Consider the following 19429-nt stretch of genomic DNA (forward strand, 5'->3'; position numbering starts at 1 on the left):
TTGAAAACACACGCACCTTCTCTACACAAGAAAGGGTACCCTATCCATCTCCACGGTCCCTACCTTTATGCCCGCTCAGGTTGATGTGCAGTGGTGTGACCACCTTCCCACCCAGGGACTTCCTCCGACGCACGACCATGTTGATGGCCCCCTCCCCATTGAGAAGTGCCTTGATGGCCTGCTTCTTGTCCTTGTTGATGAGGTCCACGTCGTTGATTCTCAGCAGCCAGTCATTGACCCTGAGGAGGGGCACAGCCAGGTCACTGCCTGAGAAAGCCTTGGGACCAAGGGAGCAGAACACCAGAAAGCAGGTACCCCACAAGCACATTCAGAAAGATTTCCTCTTCCAAGAGAGTAGAGTAGTTAACCTTATGGATGTTGCAGCCTGGGTTCAAATCCAAGCGCTATAACTTACTGGCAGTGTGACGTAGCCCCTCTAGGCCTCAGGGTTCTCATTTGTAAAATGGGGGCAACAAGCACCTACCTCATGGAATTGTAAAGGTTAATGAATTATATAAAGTGATTGAACTTAGCAGTCAACAAGCACTATGTAGGTGCTAATTATTATCATTACTATGTCATGGGATGAGCAAGCCATGCATATTCTAGACTCTCACACACACCACCTGAGCCCCCTTTAACACACAGAAGCAAAAGGAGAAAGATCAGATTCAGGGGCAATTTGGAGTCAGTTTGTCCTTTAAGAACAGGGTTAACAGTTGAACCTGCAAGCTTCGGGTTGCTTCTAAGAGCCCCCCAGATCCTGGGATGCGTTCATTTAAATGCCAGCTGGTGGTCTCCCTGGTGGCTCAGTGGGAAAGAACCCACCTGTCAATGCAGGAGACAAAATGTTGGATCCCTGATCCATGAAGATCCCACATGCCGTGCAATTACCAAGCCTGCAAGCCCCAACTCTTGCGCCTGTGCTCTAGAGCCCGGGAACTACACCCACCGAGCCCACGTGCCCTACAGCCTGTGCCCGGCAACGAGAAGCCACTGCAATGAGCGGCCTCCACAGCACAATCAGAGTATCCCCTGCTCGCTGCAACTAGAGAAAGGCTGCGCAGCAATGAAGAGCCAGCACAGCCAAAAGTAATTTTCTTAAAAAAGAAGTATCTTATCAATGTCACCTGGCTCTCCAGGTCCTCTGTGTTAGGTCAAAGGGAAACTACCCCCTCCCCTCCAGAGCTGGGGTGCTTACACTTACCGTAAGCGGCCATCAGCGATGCTTCCTTTGTCCACTTTAGTGACAAATATGCCACAGTCCCCCGGCAAACAAGGCTCATTCACACCTTCTGCCATATCGAACCCAAGTGCTTTCAAGTCAATATCCTCCTGTCAAGAACAGCAGCAACAGCTCACTTGAAGCAGTGATGAGAAACACTTGGCTCTCACACCTCTGGCCACTCACTCCAATGCGAGGGTTGAACCTTCACTCTGATGGGGCACTTGGTCCCCAGGATGAAAGCTCTGAGCAGCTGTGATCCACCCCTCTCTGCCACTGCAGACACACAGCCCCTCGTGCTCTGCTCTCCACACACTGCCAGCATCTGCCGGGGGACACAGGAGGCCAAGCTGCGGCTGCCACCTGGCTTGGACAAGTGCCGGCAAAGGATGCATCTGCACCCTGGGAGGAAAAGCTGACCTCCCAACTAGCAGCCATGAAACTGGAGGGCACTGCGAGAGGGCCGGCCACCCTCTCACTTCCGTCCCAAGCCTGCATGTTGAGGAGAGCTGGGGAGAAAAAGACCTGCGGGCAGTTTACCGTCTCCCTTTCAAACTCCACCACTTCTGTCTCCCACTCCATAGAGTCTGTGTCGATGGCCGAGTCGTGCGAGCTGTGGGCCATCAGCTGCCGGAACCGGGCCTCCTTTTCCAACTGGGATTCCATCTGCTCCCTGCGGACGAAGAGAGAGTCATGGCAATGGCCCTCTGGGAGGCAAAGCATCCCAGCCGAGTCCACTGGGAAACGAGGTGGACCATGCCTATCTCCCTCACACTACACACCAGCTTCCTAATAAATCCAAGGGTCAGGTCAAAGCTTCCTGAATCAGTGGGTTTTCATAGTTTTTAAGTCTCAGAAATTTGCCCCAAACTTATCTAGGTAGGGGTTTAATGCAATTCTGATAGAAATGCCAGTAAGACTTTCTGTAGCCAAGACTATTCTAAAATGTATATGGAAAGGCAAGGAATTAGAATGACTAAACCAATTTTTAAAATGAAGAATAAAATGGGAGGGATCATTCTACTTGATTTCAAGACTTATACAGCTACAGAAATCAAGGCTGTGTGGAACTGCCAGGAAGACAGAGACATGGATCAATGGAACAGAAGAGAAGACCCAGAATCAGCTCCACAAAGTACAAAAGGTACAGAAGCAGTTCCACAAAGAAAGCACCGTCTTCAACTAAGGATGCTGGAGCAAGTAGACATCACGGCAACAGACTCTCAACCTAAAGCCCATACCTTACGTAAAGATTAACTCACGATCTATCATAGATTTGAATGTAGAACTATAAAACTTTTAGAAGGAAAGTGTAGGAGAAAATCTTTGAGATCTAAAATAGATTAAGGGTTTTTCAGACATAACATAATCCATTAAAAGTTTTTTAAAAAAATCAATACATTGGATTTGATCGAAATAAAAAGCTTTAGCTCTCAGAAAGACCCAGGGAAGAGGACGAAAAAAGACTCAGAAACCTTGTAATCTTCCCTAGTAACATCCTTCTTCCTAAAACCTGGGCCCAGATGACCTTCCGAATTCACCATTACTGCCCTGACACACTGCTGCTGCGCGTTCACTGCACGTGGCTCAGCTCTCACCCACCATGTAAGGCTGATGCTTCTGCAGACGGGGGGCTTCCTGGGCAGCAGCAGCAAGTCCCTTGCCTGCATCCCGCCAGTTAAGAGAACTTAGCACAGAGAAGGCGCAAATACAAATGTGCTGAACAAACACACAAACGGAACCTGACATTCCTCAAAAGTTCCAGGCAACTCTGGCTCAATTACTGTGCAAAACCTCTTCCCATGCTCAAGCCCCCAGGGCTCCAGGCTTTGCCCTAATTTGATTCTACCACTTGCTAGATCCAGACTGGGTCCCTGGAGAACCTGCCTTTTTGCCTCTTAACCTCTGGGATTTTCTTAGAGTGCTTAAGCCCCAGGGCTTCTGGGTTTTCATTAAGCAAATGAAGCTGTTTGTCTCCTGTTAAGAGGTGCTGTTGAACAGGGAGGAAGGGGAAGCAGTCACCCACTTGTGGAAGACTTCACTTGAATGTGCGAGGCTTGCAGACTCACTAGCTTCTCACCACCCTATCAGGTTGGGAGGTCTCACGAACAGAGAGACAGCCACTGCTTCTCAACTACAGAGTCTGGTTCCTGTTCTGAACTGCAATGATGGCTGTTGGGATCTGCCAGTTTCTGTTTTTCAGCTTGGATCTTTGTATTTTCTATACACTGGGAGGGGCCACCAAGTCTGAAGTGACGTCCCTGGAGCAGCGCTGTGATCTAGTGTCTGACGCCCCACACAGCACAGGCAGAGTAGACTGGAGTGGTAGTAACAACCACCTTCAAACGCTGCTTCACAATCTGTCATCTTTCTGTCCCCTCGCATACTGGTCTCTCAGATGGCCCTGCCTTGGGTCCGTCTCCGTGTGCTGCGAGCCCCACAGAGACTGATGGCTTGTGCCTCCCCCAGGGCCTGGTCCACAAAAAACAGGTACCTTGCAAATCCTTGCTGAGTTGGCGAGTGAACGAGGGAGGGAGAGAGGGAATGAATGGACAACACGTGCTTGCCTGTCCCCCAGCAGATTGCCTGGGGCAGGGGCCTTCCTTCCGATGCCCCTGTGCACACGGTGCCCGTCCACCCCCATAGGCTCACCAAAGGGCCGCTGCCACTTCTGTGCTGGTCTGAGGATTTCTAATCAACTCTCAACGTAGAGGCAACCCTGGGACACATTTTATGGACTGACCAAGAAAGGGGACCGGCGGCCAGGCCTGCCCATGGGGCAGCTGTGCCCTGGAGGTAGGGGGCCCTGTGCTCCCCGGGTGCCAGCTCATCCCAGCAGTGCCCACCCCAGCATACTTGAGCTCCTTCAGCTCCCGGCTGACATCGTTCTTCTGTTTGCGAGTGTCGTCCAGGCTGCGCAGGGCCTCAGCCAGCTCACTCACTGCCCGGTCCCGCTCCCGCCTCAGGTTGTCACAGAGCGTCCTGACAGAAGGGGCAAAGGGCAAGGTCACTGTGAGGAGCAGGGGGTGGAGGACTCATGGCCTGCAGTGAAGCTTGCAGCCCATGCTCCTGAACACCCTGGATGCCTGATGCATGGGAGGAGTGCTTGAGAGTTTAGAGACAAGACCTCCTGGGCCAATCCCACGCAGGGTCAGAGGGGACACCTTGGACCTGGCAGAGGGGACAACCCCATGGTTACCAGGCAACAAGCATCTCATTCTGCAGTCCAGTGTTCATCCCACAGTTTCAGCCTCAGTGTACCTGAGGTCAAACACCATGCTCCCACTCCCAGCCCATCTGGCAAGGCCCGGTGCTCCAGCACCAACCACATGCTTCATGCAGGTTTTTCTAGAGTTGCCCTCCACCCCACAACTAGATGGAGCCCCCCATTTGGACAGAAATCATGTCTTATGCATCTCTGCAGCCCGAGCCCTGTGCAGGTAGAAAGTGTAGGCTTAAAAAGTCTCTACTAACTAACGTGTGGCCTCTGGGATCCCAGGATCAGCTTGGTCAGTCAGACAGGAGGTGGGGACAGGTGACCCAGCAGCAGGGGAGTCTGCGCTCTGTGCCACCTCCAGAACTGCATCCTGCCACCGGATGGACCCTGAGTGGGCAGGTCCCTACCTCTCAATGGCCCCAAGTCCCCTCCAACCCTGAACCTTCTTCATCTCCCGAGCAGCCCAGAGTACATCTGTCTCTCCAAACGGCCACAAGTTACAAAACGTCTCAGTGACCAGGTTCTCAGTCATCACCAGCAACACCACGCCACTAGGGCCTCTCCTGGCTTTACTCCAGGCTAAGGTCCAAGTCTACACTCAAGGGCTTCCCTTCAGAGGTGCTCACCACCTGTCCTCAGGAGCCCTGTCAGCCGCTTCTCCTATTGCCTCTGTAAGTGTGCACCCCACTCATGCCACACCCAGTCCTAGGCCTGCCCTGAGTTCACCAACCACCTTTGTTCATGATGGTCCCTCAGGCTGCAGCACCCATCCCCCTTCTCCATTTAGAAAAAATGCCACTCAAGCTTAAGTTCTAGCTCGAATGCCATGCTTCCTGGGGAGACCTCCCTACCTGCCCCCCAGTTCCCTGCACACCCCCACGGGTTCACTGTTCATGCATCTCCCTCCCCCCATTGCCCTGTCCCATGATGTTGCTTGGCCCCCTCACAGGCATCACACGTGCCCAGGAGCCTCAAAGGCTATTTCTCTCCCAGGGTCTCCTTAAAGCTCAAGGGACCATCGGTTGTCAGCAACCAATGAATACTGCCTGTAAGAATGGAGTTCTGTGATACAAATGAATTTACTTACCAAATAGAAAGAGAGAGAAACTTACAGAGTTACACAATGAACCTATGGTTGCTGGGTGGGGAGGGGAAGGACGAGCGGAAGGGAAAGTTAGAGAGTTTGGGATGGACATGTACACAATGCCATATTTAAAATGGATAACCATCAGGGACTGACTGTGTAGCACAGGGAACTGCGCTCAGTGTGCTGTGCCAGCCTGGATGGGAGGGAGGTCTGGGGGAGAGTGGATACATGTGTATGGACGGCTGAGTCCCTTCGCTGTTCACCTGAAACTTCCACCACGTTGTTTGTTAAGCAGCTACACCCCAACACAAAATACAAAGTTTAAAAAAAAGAATGCATTTCTGAAACGTCCGTTGCACCAGAAGCCTCTAAGCCTGGCCTTGTGCCACTTCACGAGAGTCTATGCTCTGGACACAGCAGGCACTTGGACCTCTAGGGTGAAGGGAAATAGGAAGTTGAGATGCAATGGAAAATTCCAAATTTTCACTATGAGTCGAGACTGGGGCATCACCTAGAGTGAGAACGACGACCCAGGTCACTCCCACCAGACCTGGAAGTAAGTGGTAAAGACTCTGACCCTCCCACAGACCCACTGCGTCATGGGGAGACCTGAGCCTGTGGGGGCCCCAGCGCCCATACCGGATGCTGTCGCGCTCAGCCACGATCTTGTCCCGCTCCTGGAATGCCCAGTCCCGCCGGCACTTGGCCACGTCCGCCTCTTGGAGGGCTTCCTTCAGCTCCTGGCACAGAGCCTTGCACTGCTTTCGAAGGATTTCAGCCTCCTTGTTGGCTCTCCCGGCATCCATCGTCACTGTGTCTTTGATCTGCAGGAGGACAACGAGCGAGCAGAGGGGGAGGTTACTGGGCCTTCTGGTCTGGAAGTGCCCTCCAACTGGTGCAGGAGCTGGGGCTGCACTCTCCCGAGCTGGATGGAGGGAAGTGCTGAGATCCCAGGCAGAGCCCATTCCGACACACCCCAAACCATGACAACACGCTCCACAGCCATGCTCAGACCCCTAGTGATGCTGTATTCATGTTCACCCAAACTCGCTCAGCCCCTCACAGAGCCAGGACTGGAAGCCCGGCCCCTCCTCTGTCCTGGTCTCAGGGGCCCAGGGGAAATGACCCCCAGAGGGCTCCTCCTAAACCCCACCTGCCACTTACGGGATGTGTGTCTTGCAGAGAGCCCTCTGCACCTCTCTAGAGAGTGCTCGTGACAAATCGTGCCACGAGGCCCCACTGCAGCGAAGGGTGCAGCACTGGTCATGACGCTTCCCCACCCACTGTGTCTACAGCACAGCTGATATGCTCTGGCATGCGGTTATCGCTAATCTGAAAAGTCACTGGCTGCTGTTTGCTGGGGAAGTCCTGGGTGTCTCAGCTCCTTTAAAAAGCTGAAATCTAAAGGATCTGCTTCTAGACCTCTTTCCAAAGCACGACATGCTCCGTTAAAATCTCAAATCAAACTCTTTGAAGCACTCATACAGAAAGCTCCCCCTGGGTTTCTGCAATCCTCAGAAAACATGAAGAATACGACAACGATGAAGTGAGTGCCTACTGCTAGAGTAACTCCTAGTCCAGCTCAAACGCTTTCTGAAGAAGTAAAATACACACGAGACAGAATGCTCCTCTGGTCATCGTCCACCTCCCCCGGTGCCTCCCCTCCTACCCCTCTGCTCCCCAAGGCTCCCTCCTCACTTTACGCAGTACCTCCCCCCTCATACAATGTTCCCCAACTTTCTACCAAATTCAATCCCCAGGCAGGACTGGACATCAGAGATGCAACTGCGTTCAAGGGGCAGTAGAAAGCACTACCAGTCCAAGTGACCAAGCTTGCCTTTCAAGGGGACAGTGGCTCTGTCAGAGGGGCCTGTCTTAGGAAGCGATCCAGTCTCCGGAAGGACCTCTGTGAAAGGCAGCAGCGCCCCACGGCTTCCCTGGGGCAGCTACCAGTTTCCACGTCCTCCTGAGGCCGGCGAGCTTTCAGGAACCTGGAAGCCCATGGCCAGAGGTTGGACGCCGGCCCGGGTGAAGGAAGTCCCTGGATGTGCCCACTCTCAGAGGTGGGAAGCAAGGGAGAGAGATGGCAGAGCTGACCAGGTGTTCAGAGCGAGGCAAAAACCCTGACAGGGCCCCCACCTGCCCTTTCTTTGCACAACCCACTGTGGAGAAGACAATAGGGTGGGTGGGAGGCAATGAAAGAGAAAAGAGGGTAAATAAACAGGAGGTACAGAGAGGAGAGGGGGGAGCATAGGAAGGCACAGGTGTCAGAAGGAAAAAGAACCACCAGCCCTGTTGAGCAGAACAAAAACAGTTCTGAGACCTGGGCCCTGGCCTGGCTCAAGGTCCCTCTCAGATGACCCCACAAGAAGTGGCTGCTGGAGAGGGGTGGGAGCAATCCTTAGGGACCTCGCAGGCCATGGGAAGATAAGACCCTCCATGCCCACACCTCAGAGCCAGGACGGCCCAGGCCACAGACTTAGCCTCTTCTGTCCAAACGGAGAACGGTCTTGTCCCAGAAGCCAGGCAGATTCCAGAGGGAGCCGAGGGTTTCAGCTGTGGAAGCTACAGGGGTGGGGGCTGGGCTGTCCTCGCCTACTGACTGGGATGGGTGCCCAGAAAAGATTCCTGTCTCAGCTGACAGCAGACCTCATGTGTGGCCAGTGCCCCCTGTGAAGGTTCAGGGTTCCAGGCTGGAGGCACACGGGAGCCCTGGGAGGAGTGGGCGACATGGGCCACCAGACCAAGCACTGCGGGGCAGCCGGGGGTCTTCCTCCGCCCCCGTGTTTCTGCAATCCTGCCAAGAGCACAATTAACCTCTATCATCTCAGCCAGGTGGCCGCTGGCCTATCACAGGCTCACCTTCAATGGCTTTAACACACCGTCCTTGACGCTGTAGTTCAGGGACTGATTCAGGCATTTCTGATGTTTTTACTCTTCATCATTTTGTTTCCCTTATTTGATATCAACATTTTCCCCAACAATTAAGCTCTTATACCAGAATATGAAAATGAGGTTGATGTTTTCTCCAGGGCAATCACCAAGCCCTAACACATTATATTTGCTTATTAAGAATCTCTTCAATTACCTAGAATAATAGTCCAATTCAGAGAGTCAGACAGTATGTTGGTAGATAGATGTCAGGAGCCACGGGTGGGGGTGGCGGAGGGATGGGGAGTTAGCGTCTAGTTGGGACAGAGTTTCAGTTTAGAAAGGTGAAAATTGGAGAGATGGATGATGGTAAGAGCTGCACGACAATGTGAATCAACTTAGTGCCACTGAACTGTGCAGTCAAATACGGTTAAAATAGTATGTTTTATATTATGTGACTTTTACAGCAATAAAAAAAATGAATCTCTTCATTATCGTCTTTTAAAAATTTCATCAAAGAAAAAATATTCCTTTTCACGATGGCTTTCACCTTGATGGTCTGGAGAAGTCTCACTCCCTCTGCATGAAACTGTCATTATTTGGCCCATTTTTGCCTATAAAAACAATCTCATAGGATGCACCCTAATCCTAACAGGGTGGTAAAGTTCAGATGGGCATAAAAATAACCCTGATAATCAAGACTTATACCATTCTCACTTTACGCAGATACCATTCTAAGTGTGTTTTCAATGTTAATTCAGCTGATGGTCGCAACCACCCTGCGAAGCAGATGCTGTCATCGTTTTCAGTTTGTAGATGAGGCAACTGAGAGGCCCAGAGCTCTAGGAGAGGTGAGAGGTGGTTGAGGAGGTCCACCCTCCAAGCACTGCTCCCAGCACTGCCAGGGCATGAGGCAGCATCACTGTCCAGAGAGGGGCTCTCGAGCCCTGGCCACCCCTCGGGTATCAGCCCTGCCTCAGGCTCAGTCCAGGGGGCTCTGGCTCCAACAATCGGCACACACTGTCCCTTCCCAAACTGCCCAACCTTTAACACCTTCTTTTCACTTTTCACTGGAGAAGGCGATGGCACCCCACTCCAGTACTCTTGCCTGGAAAATTCCATGGACAGAGGAGCCTGGTAGGCTGCAGTCCATGGGGTCACTAAGAGTCAGACACAACTGAGCAACTTTACTTTCACTTTTCACTTTCATGCATTGGAGAAGGAAATGGCAACCCACTCCAGTGTTCTTGCCTGGAGAATCCCAGGGACAGGGGAGCCTGGTGGGCTGCCGTCTATGGGGTCACACAGAGTCGGACACGACTGAAGTGACTTAGCTTAGCTTAGCTTTCACTTTTCACAGGCCAGTTTTCAAGCCTTTATTCTAATGGACCTGCAGAGCAAAGTAGAATTGAGAAGAATGAATGGAGAACTACTCCAATGGAAAGAAAATCTGCTCTGATCAAGTTCAGCAGCTCCAAACAGAGCCACACATGAAGCAACAGAATGCAAAAGCAATCTCAAACAGGGAGAGCCCACGGGCCTATGTCCACGGCCCTGTGCTCTGCCTCAGTGGAACACACCTGGTCATAGGAATAAGCAGTGTCAGCAATGAGGTCTGGGTGGCCAGGCAGGAAAGATGCAGAGATGCCCCACTGGTCACTCAGCAGTCAAGCTCAGCAGCTCAATTTGGATGCTCCTGAGCCCCATTCCCTGCAGATTCATCCCCCCAGGAAGCAAAGCTTGAAAGGGCCCTTGGGCTCAGCCTAGTAGACCATCTTCTGATCAGGAGCCCAACCACCCCTCCACAGAGCAGATTCCTCAGATGTTGGGGGAAAGGAATACCGTGTGTGCTCTTCCAGACTCACAAGGCCAAATGTATCTATGGCTCTGGGACCCTGGTCTTGGGACCCTGGCCTTGGGATATCTTCTTAATGAGCAAGTCCTTGAGCTGACTTCCAGCTAGAGACTAATCAACCATCACATCACCGAGGGCATGGGTGAGCATCTGCACGTGTCATCCAACCTTCTTCCTACACTGTCAGCTCCAGATACCCGGGACCACAGCTGGACCTCACCTGTGTCCCATGCAGCCTGACCAGAGCCTGGCACCGAGCATGAGCTCAGCAGTTACCCAGGCAACATGAGAGAGCCCAGCCAGCAGCAGGCCAGAGGTGAAAAGCCATCAGCTCCCTGCTACTCCAAGCACCTATGCACCACAGCCCTTCCTCCCTCACCACCTTCCTACCTGTCGCAGCGCCTCCATCTCCTCGCTGGCCGCCTTCTTCTCAGACGTGCTGCTCTTGAGCTTGGACTCGGCCAGCTCTACCTCGGTCTGCAGCTTGTCCAGCTCAGAGATGACCTGGTCGCGCTCGCTCATGATGAGCTTGTACTCGCTGTACACCGCGTCCCGCTCCTCCTTGTACTTCTCCGACTCCTTGGCGGTTTTCGCCTGTGTGGTCCTCAGCTCCGTCAGCTCTGACTGCAGCAACTCCATCTCCCACTGCAGGTCCTTGTTCTGGGCCGTGGCTTTGTTCAGCTCATGGTGAATGGCCTCAAACCTGGGGGAGAGGGGCAGCCAGGACGTGGGGGATGGGGACCTGCCCGGCCAGCTCTGCTGTGCTGGACAGTGAAGCACGAAGATTTGAAAGAGGTCATTCTCCACACCCCCAGGAGAGAAAAGTCATGAAGGACCAGTGCCCTTGGACCCCAACTTTTTCTCAACCTTTTACAAATATTCAAAGTTGCACAGAGGACTTCACTCCCTCTGCTCTACCAGAAAAAAGAACAGAATTCTTTCTTTCTTCCATGGTCAAGCTACATTATTTTTAAAAATTAAAAAAAAAAAAAAAAAAAAACTAGAATCACAGCCTATGAAAGATAAAAGTGGCCTGAATGATCACTGAGTCTGGCCACCTCATTTCACAGATATAGATGATAAGGCTTCGAGATACAGGTGACTGGTCCAAGGTCACCAGGTTGGCATCAGGGCACAGCTCAGTCCTTCCAGGCAAGGAAGACCCTGCCATGAAGGTAGCCCTGCAAATTAAAGCCTGCAGCTCCAGAGCAGCGTTTCTGAATGTGGGTTCCTTGGAGCACCAACCCTGCGTGGAGCTCCATTAAAGAAAGTGTACCCTTTACTGACCGATGTTTAGGAGACACTGCACTCTGCCCCCTCTTGGAAGAATCTAGTGCACAGTACCAGAGTAAAGGTTCTGAGAAGTCCTGCGGGGCAGATGCCTGTTTATGTGCCACCTGGCAACTCCCAAACTCTCTTACAGCTGGAGACATCCTTTCATATAAAGCTAATAGGCAACTAATAGGACAGGTATGCCGCAGAAATGTACTTAAGAAACACTGTTTGAGGGCTGGGGTCACAGCCCTACAGATTATCTACCTTAATAAAAAGTAGAACTTTTGGAAGAAATAGTGCCCAGGACAATTAACTTCCCTATCTGTTAGGTGGGTGAGTGACAGGGAGAGGCTTGTGAGGCAACCTCAGAATCAGGATGGTCAGAACACCCGAGCCATTCAGACGGGAGAAAAGAGCACAATGACCACGACATGCTGAGGGTCAGGAAAATGATTTCTGGAGATAACGTAACTTTTTATTGAAAGAGCTCAAGGTGCTCTTTTTCCTTCCAGAAAGTGGCAGGGAGCCTTGCAGATAACCAAGAGCCCACAGAGGACAGAGTGGTCCCTGGCAGGGAAGGTAGCACTTGGCCCTCTGGCCGTTCTCCGAGAACAAAAGACAGGCCGGCTCACTGCCTCCCGTAGCGGCCCAGGTTCCTACCTCCTCAGGGAGAGGGCACACTGGTGCTGCAGCTGGATGGCCGTGTCCCTCTGCTGGGTCAGCATCTCCGTCTGCTTCAGCAGGCGCTGGTTCTCCTCTTCCAGCTGCTCCAGGCGACTCAGGTCCGAGTTGTGGATGGCGACTTTCTCACTGTACCGCTTCCGGAGGGCGTCATAGTCCTTCTTCACCACCTCCAGCTTGTCCATGGCTGTGTCATACAGCTTGTTGAGAATTTCTGATGACCCGTTGTGCTTCAACACCTGGGGACCAGAGAATCATGCTTACCAAAGGTCGGAGGGCAGAAGAACGACAAACTGGCCTCCATCTGTCTGGGGAAGGACTGTTGGCAAGGGAGGAGAGGTTACACCCTCTGGCCTTCAGGAGTCTCACGGTCTGATTCCACAGGCCCTGCAGGCACACTGAGCTGATTCACTCTTTCACAAATATTCCTTCAGTAGTGTACAGCAAAGAGTTACTGTAGCAGGTCTGAGATGTCTAGCCTTAGTGAGGCCTGCTTGCAAGCTGACCCTTGGCTGGTGTCTGGTAACATGAATGGTAAGTAGTCCACTGCACTGATATAAAACTTTTCCCAAGTGATAGGAAGGGTTTTCCATGACTGGAGTGGATGGACAGTGTGTCTTGGGCTCAGCACCACCTTTCTTCTGGGAGTCTTGAATTTCAGAGCATGCTAAGCAAGGGGCTACGTATATGGCCACTCCCAGTAAAAACTCCCTGGGCAGGGAGGATTCATGAGCTTCCCTGGTTACAGTCTCACGTGTTGTCATGATTCAGTGCTGGAGGAATTAAGCCTGTCCTGTGTGACTCCACAGCAGGATTCTCAGAACTCATCAACTAGTTTCCTCTCGACTTTTGCCCCATGCACCCCTTTCCAGGAGAAAGGACCAGTGACCCCACAAGAGACTGACCCAGACTTGCCCAGGAGTGTCCAGGAGTCTCCAGCAGAGGCAGGGGTCGGTGCTGGCCTGCTGCAGGGTTGGGGGCAGTGAGTGTAGCAGTGCGTGCATGGGACCTTTTGAAGGAGGTCACCATCATCTTCAACCTCCAACATAGTTTTGGCCCCAGGAAAATATCAGAGAGGGAACACAGCCCCACCCATCAACAGAAAACTGAATTAAAGATTTACTGAGCATGGCCCCCCCACATCAGAATAAGACCCAGTTTCCCCCTCAGTCAGTCTCTCCAATCAGGAAGCTTCCATGAGCCTCTTATCTTTCTCCATCAGAGGACAGACAGACTGAAAACCACAATCACAGAAAACTAACCAATCTGATCACATGGACCACAGACTTGTCTAACTCAGTGAAACTATGAGCCATGCCATGTAAGGCCACCCAAGACGGACAGGTCATGGTGGAGAGGTCTGACAAACTGTGGTCCACTGGACAAGGGAATGGCAACCACTTCAGCATTCTTGCCCTGAGAACCCCATGAACAGTATGAAAAGGCAAAATGATAGGACACTGAAAGATGAACTCCCCAGGTCGGGATGTGCCTAATATGCTACTGGAGATCAGTGGAGAAATAACTCCAGAAAGAATGAAGAGATGGAACCAAAGCAAAAACAACACCAAGCTGTGGATGTGACTGGCAACAGAAGCAAAGTCCGACGCTGCTGCTGCTGCTAAGTCACTTCAGTCGTGTCCGACTCTGTGTGACCCCATAGACAGCAGCCCACCAGGCTCCCTTGTCCCTGGGATTCTCCAGGCAAAAACACTGGAGTGGGCTGCCATTTCCTTCTCCAGTGCATAAAAGTGAAAAGTCAAAGTGAAGTCGCTCAGTCGTGTCAGACTCTTAGTGACCCTTCTGTCCATGGGGTTTTCCAGGCAAGAGTACTGGAGTGGGGTGCCATTGCCTTCTCCAAAGTCCAATGCTATAAAGAGCAATATTGCATAGGAACCTGGAATGTTAGGTCCATGAATCAAGGAAAACTGGAAGTGGTCAAACAGATGACAACAGTGAATGTCGACATTTTAGGAATCAGTGAACTAAAATGGACTGGAATGGGTGAATTTAACTCAGATGACCATTGTATCTACTACTGTGAGCAAGAATCCTTTAGAAGAAATGGAGTAGCCATTATAGTCAACAAGAAAGTCCAAAATGGAGTACTTGGATGCACTCTCAAAAACGACAGAATGATCTCTTTTTGTTTCCAAGGCAAACAATTCAATATCACGGTAATCCAAGTCTATGCCCTGACCAGTAAATAATGCTGAAGAAGCTGAAGTTGAATAGTTCTATGAAGACCTATAAGACCTTCTAGAACTAACACCCAAAAAAGATGTCCTTTTCATTATAGGGGACTAAAATGCAAAAGTAGGAAGTCAAGAAACACCTGGAGTAACAGGCAAATTTTGCCCTGGAGTACAGAACGAACAAAGGCAAAGCCTAATAGGGTTTTGCCAAGAGAATGCACTGGTCATAGCAAACACCCTCTTCCAACAACACAAGAGACGACTCTACACATGGACATCACCAGATGGTCAATACCGAAATCAGACTGATTATATTCTTTGCAACCAAAAATGGAGAAGCTCTATACAGTCAGCAAAAACAAGAACAGGAGCTGACTGTGGCTCAGATCATGAACTGCTTATTACCAGACTTAAATTGAAGAAAGTAGGGAAAACCACTAGACCATTTAGGTATGACCTAAATCAAATCCCTTACGATTATACAGTGGAAGTTACAAATAGATTCAAGGGATTAGATCTGATAGACAGAGTGCCTGATGAACTATGGACAGAAGTTCGTGACACTGTACAGGAGACAGGGATCAAGACCATCCCCAAGAAAAAGAAATGCAAAAAAGCTAAATGGTTGTCTGTGGAGGCTTTACAAATAGCTGTGAAAATAAGAGAAGCAAAAAGCAAAGGAGAAAAGGAAAGATATACCCATTTGAATGCAGAGTTCCAAAGAATAGCAAGGAGAGATAAGAAAGCCTTCCTCAGTGATCAGTGCAAAGAAATAGAGGAAAACAATAGAATGGGAAAGACTAGAGATCTCTTCAAGAAAATGAGAGGTACCAAGGGAACACTTCATGCAAATATGAGCACAATAAAGGACAGAAATGGTATGGACCTAACTGAAAGCAGACGATATCAGGAAGAGGTGGCAAGAATACACTAAAGAACTATACAAAAAAGATCTTCACAATTCAGATAATCACTATGGCATGATGACTCACCAGGAGCCAGACATCCTGGAATTCGAAGTCAAGTGGGCCTTAGGAAGCATTACTAAGAACAAAGCTAGTGGAGGTAATAGAATTCCAGTTGAGCTATTTCAAATCCTGAAAGATGATGCTGTGAAAGTGCTACACTCAATATGCCAGCAAATTTGGAAAACTCAGCAGTGGCCACAGGACTGGAAAACGTCAGTTTTCATTCCAATCCCTAAGAAAGGCAATGCCAAAGAATGTTCAAACTACTGCACAATTACACTCATCTCACATGCTCGCAAAGTAATACTCAAAATTCTCCAAGCCAGGCTTCAACAGTAGGTGAACTGTGAACTTCCAGATGTTCAAGCTGGATTTAGAAAAGGCAGAGGAACCAGAAATCGAATTGCCAACAACTGCTGGATTATCAAAAAGGCAAGAGAGCTGCAGAAAAACATTTAATGCTGTTTTATTGACTATGCCAAAGCCTTTGACTGTGTGGATCACCACAAACTGTGGAAAATTCTTCAGGAGATGGGAATACCAGACCACCTGATCTGCCTCTTGAGAAATCTGTATGCAGATAGGAAGCAACAGTAAGAACTGGACATGGAGCAACAGACTGGTTCCAAATAGGAAAAGGAGTACATCAAGGCTGTATATTGTCACCCTGCTTATTTAACTTATATGCAGAGTAATCATGAAAAACACTGGGCTGGAGGAAGCACAAGCTGGAATCAAGATTGGCGGGAAAAACATCAATAACCTCGGATATGCAGATGACACCACCCTTATAGCAGAAAGTGAAGAACTAAACAGCCTCTGATGAAAGTGAAAGAGGAGAGTGAAATAGTTGGCTTAAAGCTCAACATTCAGAAAACAAAGATCATGGCATCTGGTTCCATCACTTCATGGCAAAGAGATGGGGAAACAGTGGAAATGGTGACAGACTTTATTTTGGGGGGGCTCCAAAATCACTGCAGATGGTGACTGCAGCCATAAAATTAAAAGATGCTTACTCCTTGGCAGGAAAGTTAAGACCAACCTAGATAGCATATTCAAAAGCAGAGACATTACTATGCCAAAAAAGGTCCATCTAGTCAAGGCTATGGTTTTTCCAGTGGTCATGTATGGATGTGAGAGTTGGACTGTGAAGAAAGCTGAGCGCTGAAGAATTGATGCTTTTGAACTGTGGTGTTGGAGAAGACTCTTGAGAGTCCCTTGGACTGCAAGGAGATCCAACCAGTCCATCCTAAAGGAGGTCTGTCCTGAGTGTTCATTGGAAGAACTAATGCTGAAGCTGAAACTCCAATACTTGGGCCACCTTATGCAAAGAGCCGACTCATTTAAAAGACCCTGATGCTGGGAAAGATTTAAGGCGGGAGAAGAAGGGGGTGACCAAGGATGAGATGGTTGGATGGCATCGCCAACTCAATGGACATGGGTTTGGGTAAACTCCAGGAGCTGGTGATGAGCAGGGAGGCCTGGCATGGTGCAGTCCATGGGGTTGCAAAGAGATGGACACAAATGAGCAACTGAACTGAACTAACCCCTTTCCATAGCTGATTTTGTGTCCTTTTACTGAAATAAATTTTATCCATGAATACAATTATATGCTAAATTGTACAAATCCTTTTAGCAAATCACCAAACCTGGGGGTGATGCTGAGTACCCCAACACAAGTAGCTAACATGTTCTAGTCCTGTCCCAGATGCTGGAGATGCTGCTCAGACACAATGACTGTGGTCTCAGGCCCTCTTAACCTGATGGGACGATACAGAGACACACACACACACACACACACACACACACACACACACAGGGACAGAGATAGGTAGTTAGAAAAACAGACCAAATAAAATAACCTGAGAGTGTAAGAAGGGCTGTCAAAGAAATAAAAAATAAAATAGAGTAATGAGCTGGAGAGAGATTTTTGAGCCACAGAGTAGGTCAGGACAGAGGCTAAAGCCTGAAGAGGAGTCTCTAAGAAGGTGACTTCTGAGCTTGGGTGCAAACGAAGAGCAGCAGCCAGGAGCACACCTGGCAGACGAGCGAGCAGGTTCAAAGGCCCTGAGGCAGGAGTCACCAGCCACGTCCACGCACAGACAGAAGGGCAGGGCAGAGGGACTGAAGCCCAGTGAACCAGCAGGAGTGGACACACACACAAAAGGCCAGAGAAGCAGACACGGCTACAAGGCGTATAGCAAAGACTGTATCCCAAGTGACATGGGAACCCCAGGAGGGTTTTAAGCAACAGTGCTCCACTCTGACTTACAGGTACTAAGGCTCTTAAGGCGCTGCCCTGGATAACAAACTACAAGATGGGCTAAGAGATGGTCAGGGCCTGCTGACCTCTGCTAAGCACCTCAGGGGACCTGAGCCCTTGGGTGGGTTTATTTCCTTATTCCTCAGCTGATAGCACTGAACCAGAAAAGCCTATTTAACTGTTCCAGCTCCAGTCCAGGAATCACCTGGCTCCATCCAACATGGATTCTGGGTTATCAGAAGATCTTTGCAGTCAAGAAAACCAAAACCTGGAACTACTGAATACTCCCTTTGGAGGGAGGTGAGCCCTCAATAAATATGATTAACAAGAAAGAGCTAATTCAAATGTCAGAATTTTTCAGAGACAGAGAAAGTGAGTTCACCCCTCTGAGATATTATCTCCTGGGGCTGTGGACTATGGGGAAAAAGGGAATCGCAGAAATCAGCTCACTCAAGGCTTTTAGTCTTCTTCCTTTTCTTTTCTCCTTTTTTCTTTTTTTTTAAGGCAAAACTCTTTCCTTCAAAGGAAATTTTACAACACCAAACTAGAAAACTCATTTTAAAGAACAGTACACAGGCTCCTCAGTTGATTAAAATCATCAACAGTTTTATAAAAATGCTTCGCTACTGCAGATCAGGACTGCATGCTGAGAAATGGTCAGAAAACCACTGATGGAGCCTCACTTCATCATTTAAAGTCTTCTTAAAAAACAATGAAGTATCTTCCAAACATACAGTAAAGCACAGCAAATAATGCAATAAAATGATAAGAACCCACTACTATGCTCTCACCTTAAGGCAATCAATGAGGGATTGATTCCAGGACCCCTCTCAGATACCAAACTCCATGAATGCTCACATCTCGTATGTCATATGGTATACTGCGTGTGTGCTTAGTCTTCAGTCGTGTCTGAGTCTTTGCAGCCTGCCAGGCTCCCCTGTCCATGCACATGCCCCCTATCCTTTACATCATCTCCAGATTATGTATAATCCCTAACACAACATAAATGCTTTGGAAATAGTTGCCAGCAAGGCAAATACAAGGTTTGCTTTTCCAAGCTTTCTGGTATTTTTCCCCCAATTTCTGGCTGGTTGAATCTTCAGATGCGAAACCCAAGGATATAGAGGGCCAGCTGTACTTTGTCACATATCTCATACTGCTTTCCAAAGATATAAATTATTACAGATGCTCAGCTAAAGCCCCCAGTATACCCTTCTCTTATTTAGTACCCCTCACGTCCCCCTCCAGAATTGCTCCCCTACGTTTGCTATCCACCATCAGAATGCATAATATTTTACTTCCACTACTTATGTACTCGTGAAAAGTCCTAATCGTGCTACATGTGCTTCCTTTTGTGCAATTCTGCTTTTAGGCTTAGGCAGTGGTGCAGGCAGTATTTCACTGGAGGAGTACATCACACATGTTTAGATTTTTAAAAATTTTATTAAATGTAACTGATTAAATGTTGTGTTAGTTTCAGGTGTACAGCAAAGTGATTCAGTGTTTTTTATATATATATATATACACACATATATATATATAGTCTTTTTTTTAGATTCTTTCCCGTTATAGGTTATTATAAGATATTAAGTATAGCTCCCTGTGCTGTACAGTAGATCTTTGTTGGTTACTATTTAAAATACAGTAGTGTATGTTGTAGACAGATTTTCTTAGGTTGAAGTATGGTGGCTCAGACAGTAAAGAATCCTCCTGCAGTGCGGGACACCTGGGTTCCATCCCTGGGTTGGAAAGACCCCCTGGAGGAGGGCATGGCAACCCACTCCAGTATTCT

At 49.4% G+C, this 19429-nt stretch overlaps 1 protein-coding gene across 6 annotated transcripts in view; it reads right to left on the reverse strand.

Moving 5' to 3' along the window:
* The window catches only part of DLG5 (discs large MAGUK scaffold protein 5), a 120464-nt gene that overhangs the window by 26778 nt on the left and 74257 nt on the right, over positions 1–19429 (reverse strand). For all 6 annotated transcript variants that reach the window (XM_044942343.2, XM_044942344.2, XM_044942342.2 and 3 more), the window contains 7 exons: positions 12191–12450; positions 10646–10958; positions 6169–6353; positions 4082–4207; positions 1766–1898; positions 1208–1335; positions 64–239 (listed from right to left, as the gene is read on the reverse strand). In XM_044942343.2, the coding sequence (XP_044798278.1) occupies positions 64–239; positions 1208–1335; positions 1766–1898; positions 4082–4207; positions 6169–6353; positions 10646–10958; positions 12191–12450 (1321 nt within the window). The remainder of the gene's footprint in view (positions 1–63; positions 240–1207; positions 1336–1765; positions 1899–4081; positions 4208–6168; positions 6354–10645; positions 10959–12190; positions 12451–19429) is intronic.

Source organism: Bubalus bubalis, chromosome 4 (assembly GCF_019923935.1).
Source record: "Bubalus bubalis isolate 160015118507 breed Murrah chromosome 4, NDDB_SH_1, whole genome shotgun sequence".
NCBI lineage: Eukaryota > Metazoa > Chordata > Mammalia > Artiodactyla > Bovidae > Bubalus > Bubalus bubalis.